This window comes from Merops nubicus, unplaced genomic scaffold (assembly GCF_000691845.1).
Source record: "Merops nubicus isolate BGI_N331 unplaced genomic scaffold, ASM69184v1 scaffold15754, whole genome shotgun sequence".
In the NCBI taxonomy this organism is placed as follows: Eukaryota; Metazoa; Chordata; class Aves; order Coraciiformes; family Meropidae; genus Merops; species Merops nubicus.
Window position 1 is genome coordinate 3,336 of NW_008602412.1, and position 5,362 is coordinate 8,697.

The 5,362-nt window shown below is 51.3% G+C and overlaps 1 protein-coding gene across 1 annotated transcript in view; it reads left to right on the forward strand.

Moving 5' to 3' along the window:
• The window catches only part of PRPF4 (pre-mRNA processing factor 4), a 9,608-nt gene that overhangs the window by 2,994 nt on the left and 1,252 nt on the right, over window positions 1-5,362 (forward strand). The window contains exons 5-10 of the mRNA XM_008938358.1: window positions 459-538; window positions 790-883; window positions 1,802-1,896; window positions 2,440-2,498; window positions 3,116-3,239; window positions 4,829-4,918. Of these exons, the coding sequence (XP_008936606.1) occupies window positions 459-538; window positions 790-883; window positions 1,802-1,896; window positions 2,440-2,498; window positions 3,116-3,239; window positions 4,829-4,918 (542 nt within the window). The remainder of the gene's footprint in view (window positions 1-458; window positions 539-789; window positions 884-1,801; window positions 1,897-2,439; window positions 2,499-3,115; window positions 3,240-4,828; window positions 4,919-5,362) is intronic.

Consider the following 5,362-nt stretch of genomic DNA (forward strand, 5'->3'; position numbering starts at 1 on the left):
CTGCTACTGCATCTGTTTCTGCTTTTTGCATCATCTTTTCTGCTTCTCCTGTCTCTTTTTGGAAAGGGTTCAGTTTTTTTATTATTATATTGGGGGTTTGCTGTGAGAAGTAAAGGCAATTTCTGCAGCTCTGGGCTTTCTTGTTTTACTGGGTGATGTGTAGGGAGGGAGGAACCTCTCAGTCATTAAAAACAAGTTAGGGCTCAATTGGCACGTCCTTGAGTGAAATGGCAGCAGATCAGGATCTCATCTACTGAGCAGAGAGTTTGACTGTCTCAGTCCCTTTTTTTAGGGATCTAGTTAGGCCAAATGCCCTTTAAAAGAGGCCTCACACAGCAAGATTTAAGAGCAGATGCTGTGGTGGCACTTTGGCACTATGAGGAGTTCATCTGAGGGAAGCAAATGGAGGGGCAGTATCACATTAGCTTTTATCTTTAGTTTTGTTCTTTTTCTTCCAGTATCAGCAAACCTGGTACCACGAAGGACCACGCAGCCTGAAAACAGCAAGGGTGTGGCTGGCCAACTACTCCCTGCCCAGGTGAGAGCCCCTGGGAGTGGAGGAGGGAGTGTGGCCTTGGGGACAACCCAGCTGCCCATCCCCCTGCGGGCAGTGCAGGAAGTCTGGGACCAAAGGGAGGGGAGACAAATCCAGTGAGCTTAGAGCTGGAGTGCTCAGTGACCCACTCCAGCATTAGCTCAGTTTTGGGAGGGGAAGAAGGGGAATTCCTGCTTCCAGCAGCAGGGCAGGGAAATGAGGGAGGCTTGTTGCTCCACCTTTGCTCTCCACAGGGCAGTGAAGCGCCTGGAAGAGGCTCGGCTCTTCAAAGAGATTCCAGAGGCAACCAGGACCTCACAGAGGCAGGAGCTACACAAATCCCTGAGAGTAGGTGTGGCAGCTGCTCAGCTGCTCTTCTTACAACTTTTTGCTGGTCCTGCAAAGAGTTCAGAATGAGCTCAGCTGTCCTGAGATGCTGTCCAGCTGCAGGGAGTGTTCTGCAGTGTCACCTGTTGGGAAGCTCTGGTTCTTCTCAGTGTAAAGCATGTCCTAACTTCCTCTGGGGATCTAGAGGTAGACTTCAGCTGTCCATCTCTAAATGGGGTAGAGAGACATCCTTGCACTGTCTGTGAAGCTAAAGGCATTTAGAAAGAACTAGATGACCTTTAAGTGTCCCTTCCAACCCAGAGCATTCTATGATGGAATTTATTCCTGGCTTTGTCACAGGTTTAGCTGGCCAGGAAGAGACCACTTGCTTCCCTCTTCCTGTGCAGTGGTCACTAGTGCATAAAACCAAGGGAAATAACCAACACAGTCATGTGAAACATGTCTTAGATGACTCTGACACCCTTTTCCAGCATGTTAAATCAAATTCCAAGCTTAACTGAACAGAGAGGCTCAAGCACACAGCACGCTGCCTCCCTAATCCTGTTTACACCCAGAGGCATTAGCTGCTGGAGGATTTGCTTCTCCCCTCAGCCCACTGGCCTGCCTGCCCTCGTCTGTGGTTGTGTTCATTGGATGACTTGTAGAAAAGAGGCTAAAATGACAGTAAGTTCTTGATCCAAACCATAGTAGCAGAGCAGGCCTGTGGGGTTACTGGTGGCCAGGAGCTCAGCTGTGCCCCAGGGCTGTGGTAGCTTCACTCTCCTGTGTGCAGCTGGAGTGGCTCACGTGCAGCTCCTCCCTTGGGGAGTGACTTCCCAAAGGCCTCTGCCTCCTCCTGTGCACATTCACCTCCTTCACTTCAGTCTTTGCCCAGGGCTTTCTTTAGACTGTTTGTAATTGTTTATTGTTTGGTTACAGTCCTTGAATAACTTCTGCAGCCAGATTGGAGACGATCGCCCGCTCTCCTACTGCCACTTCAGCCCCAACTCCAAGCTCCTGGCTACAGCCTGCTGGTCAGTTCTCTTCTGCACTTGCTGTAGGGGCTGGGGAGCAGAGCAGGAGTGAGGGGGATGTGAATCATGAGAGTTCAGAAATGCTTCTTCCTACTCTGAACTCTCTTCGCTTCCTATGAAGAGATTGTCCCACTGTACTGGGCACTGGGGAAGCCACGCCTCAAATACTGGGGTCAGTTTTGGGCCCCTCACTTCAAGAACATTGAGGGGCTGGAGTGTGGCCAGAGAAGGGCAACAAAGCTGCTGGGGAAGGGTCTAGAGCCCAAGTGTGGGGAGGAGCAGCTGAGGGAGCTGGGGGTGCTGAGCCTGGAGCAAAGGAGGCTCAGGGGAGACCTTCTGGCTCTGCACAGCTCCTGACAGGAGCCTGGAGCCAGGGAGGGGCTGGTCTCTGCTCCCAAGTGACTGGACAAGAGGAAATGGCCTCAGGTTCTTACAGCTGTTTGACCACAGTGTTTGGGTATTTTGGCCATTGCAGCATGCCCCAGGGTGATTCTGCAGCTTTGTGTTTCATCTGCACTGACATTTATTCCTTGTCTTCCCCAGGAGTGGATTGTGCAAGCTCTGGTCTGTGCCTGACTGCAACCTTGTTCACACCTTACGAGGTAGAGAGAGACTTTCCCTGAGACTCTTTGGTCTGTTGTTCCTCTCTGGGTTGAGCTCCATATCTGAATTGTTCTGTGACTCAAAGCCCTGTGGTCTGTGGGCAGACTCTGTTCTAATGAGGGCAGTGCTCAGGCTAGTGGAGCATGGGCACGTCTCAGACAATGAAGAGGAAGTCCTGGTCTTCCTCTTAGAGCTGAGACCCAAATTTGCCATTTCTCTTTGCCCTTTCTCTCATTTCTCAAAACAACCTGGTTTGAGTTATGTGCCAAACACCAGCAGTTTGGGCCACGTCACATGTAGCAGTGAGGTTCTTTGAACAGTGCTCACAACTTTGACTAAACACAAATGCCAGGACAAATCTCTTGGTCCATATGTTGGATTTTCATCCCATTTTGAGGGTTACAGACCTTGGCATTCCATACCCTGAAGCAGGTGCTGTTGGAAGTGCAGTTGAGCTGTTTGCAGGACAGATGTGCCAACTCAACGTCACCCAACGTGGGAGGACACAGCAAAAGTCTTCACTGGTACTAACTAGTACCAAAGAAATGCTGCTTTTTGGAAGGACTGGCCAAGAACACCTGACAGATGATGGGTTTTGATTTTCCTTTCTCTTAAGGACACAACACCAACGTAGGAGCCATCGTCTTCCACCCCAAGGCCACGGTCTCTCTGGACAAGAAGGATGTTAACCTGGCCTCCTGTGCTGCTGATGGCTCAGTCAAGCTCTGGAGCCTGGAAAGGTCAGAGGGATACCAGACAGGCATAGCTGCACGTGTGGTGTTTGAGGTTTATTTTGTGTTCCTAAACATTGGCCATTTACCACCCCCCTGGAAATATAACCTGGTTTTGTAGTTCCACCAGTGCAGCTCCTGGCCTCAGTCTGTGCCACCTTCCTCAGCAGATCCCTCTCATGAGGGGAGTGGAGGGGAAGGGTCTGGAAGGAGTCAAGCCACAGTTGCTGCTGGGCATTGATAAAGTGTTCTGGGGGATGGCTAGAAGGTTTGGGGATTGTTTGATCCTAACTTTTCATTGAGGTGAAGATTTCCCCTCTTGGAGATGAATTGTTGAGTTCCTGGGAAGCACCAGCATTCAGAGAGGGACTCACCAAACATGTGAGCAAGCACAAAACCTTCAGCCTGTAACGAAACCAAGTGGCCCTGTCATTGCACAGTGTAGTTCTGGAAGATGTGCAGCATGGATCTGAGGCCTGTGAGGAGCAGAAGGGTGGAGACTGGGAGCCCCAGTGCTAGCCTGGGAGGAGGCAGGCATCTCCCACAGCCTCCCTGGTTTATCCTGAGCTGGAAGTCACCCTCCCAACTGCAGAAGTGGTGCAAGGGGACAGGTTGTTTATAAGACTCACATGACCACAGCTCTTGAGGTGGTCTGTTGGAAAGAACTAAATGCTGTTCAGGTTGTCTGCTGAAGGCTACTGACCTGGGAGGAAAAATATCCTCTCCTGCCTGCCCTGCAGTTCCTCAGAACAGCTGGATTTGCTGTAGCTCAGGACATGTCCTGGGTAGTCACAGCAAAACTTTGTGCAGCTCAGAGAGTCTTTATGTTTCTGCTGTTGCTACTTTCTAAGTGCTGTTCTCTTGGTGCTGTGGTATAAGAAAGACCTTGAGGGGCTGGAGCAGGTCCAGGGAAGGGCAACGAAGCTGGGGAGGGGTCTGGGGAACATGGCTTGTGAGGAGCAGCTGAGGGACCTGGGGGGGGTTCAGTCTGGAGAGAGGAGGCTGAGGGGAGACCTTCTGGCTCTCTACAACTCCCTGAGAGGAGGCTGGAGTGAGGTGGGGGTTGGTCTCATCTCCCAATGAACAAACAAGGAACAAAAGGAAGTGGGCTGAAGTTGCACCAGGGGAGGTTTCAGCTGGGTATTGGGAAGAATTTTTCCTGCACAAGTGGTTCAGCATTGGCCCAGGCTGCCCAGGGAGGTGCTGGAGTCCCCAGCCCTGAAGGAGTTCAAAAAACTGTAGGTGTGACACCTGGGGACATGGTTTAGTGGTGATGGGAGTGTTGGGTTGATAGTTGGACTTGATGAACTTGTTCAACCTTAATGATTCTATGACTAACAAAAGTGTTGTTAATTTTTAGGAAATAGTTATCCCAGGGGAACTTTATAACCAACATGAGTGTGGATAAGGGGGTTTCACTTGGAGCTTCAGCTGTGTGAACCAAAGGCAGAATTTGGAGTCATTAGTTAAAATCCTGATATCCCTGCCTGGCCTGTGTTTAATCAGCAGCTGCCTTGCTGTGACCATTAACATTTGTGAGGGCCTGGCCAGACCCCCCCTCTGACCACTGCCCTGTGGCTTTGGTTTCTGTTTTTCAGTGATGAACCCGTGGCAGATATTGAAGGACACAGCATGAGAGTGGCACGTGTGATGTGGCACCCCTCTGGGAGGTTCCTGGGCACCACCTGGTATGGAGATGGCTTCAGGATGTCACTGCTGGCTGTCCTGCTGCTAGCCCAGTGGGAGCCACTGCCTGCCTGCAGAGGAGCCTGCTGTGGGCAAGGGTTGGCCACTCTCTGGGCTGTTGCAGTGTACACAGCTAACCCAGAGGAGGCCATGGAGGTGATGAGGGGCAGGAACACTTGCCCTGTGAGGGCAGGCTGGGAGAGTTGGGGTTGTGCAGCCTGGAGATGGCTCCAGGGAGACCTTCTGGTTGCCTTAAAGGGGGCTACAGGAAGGCTGGAGAGGGACCTTTATCAGGGAGTGTGGTGATAGGACACAGGGTTAGGGTTTTAAACTGAAAGAGGGGAGATTGAGATTAGATGTAAGGAAGAAATTCTTCACTCTGAGGGTGGTGGGACACTGGAACAGGTTGCCCAGAGAAGCTGTGGATGCCTCATCCTTGGCAATGT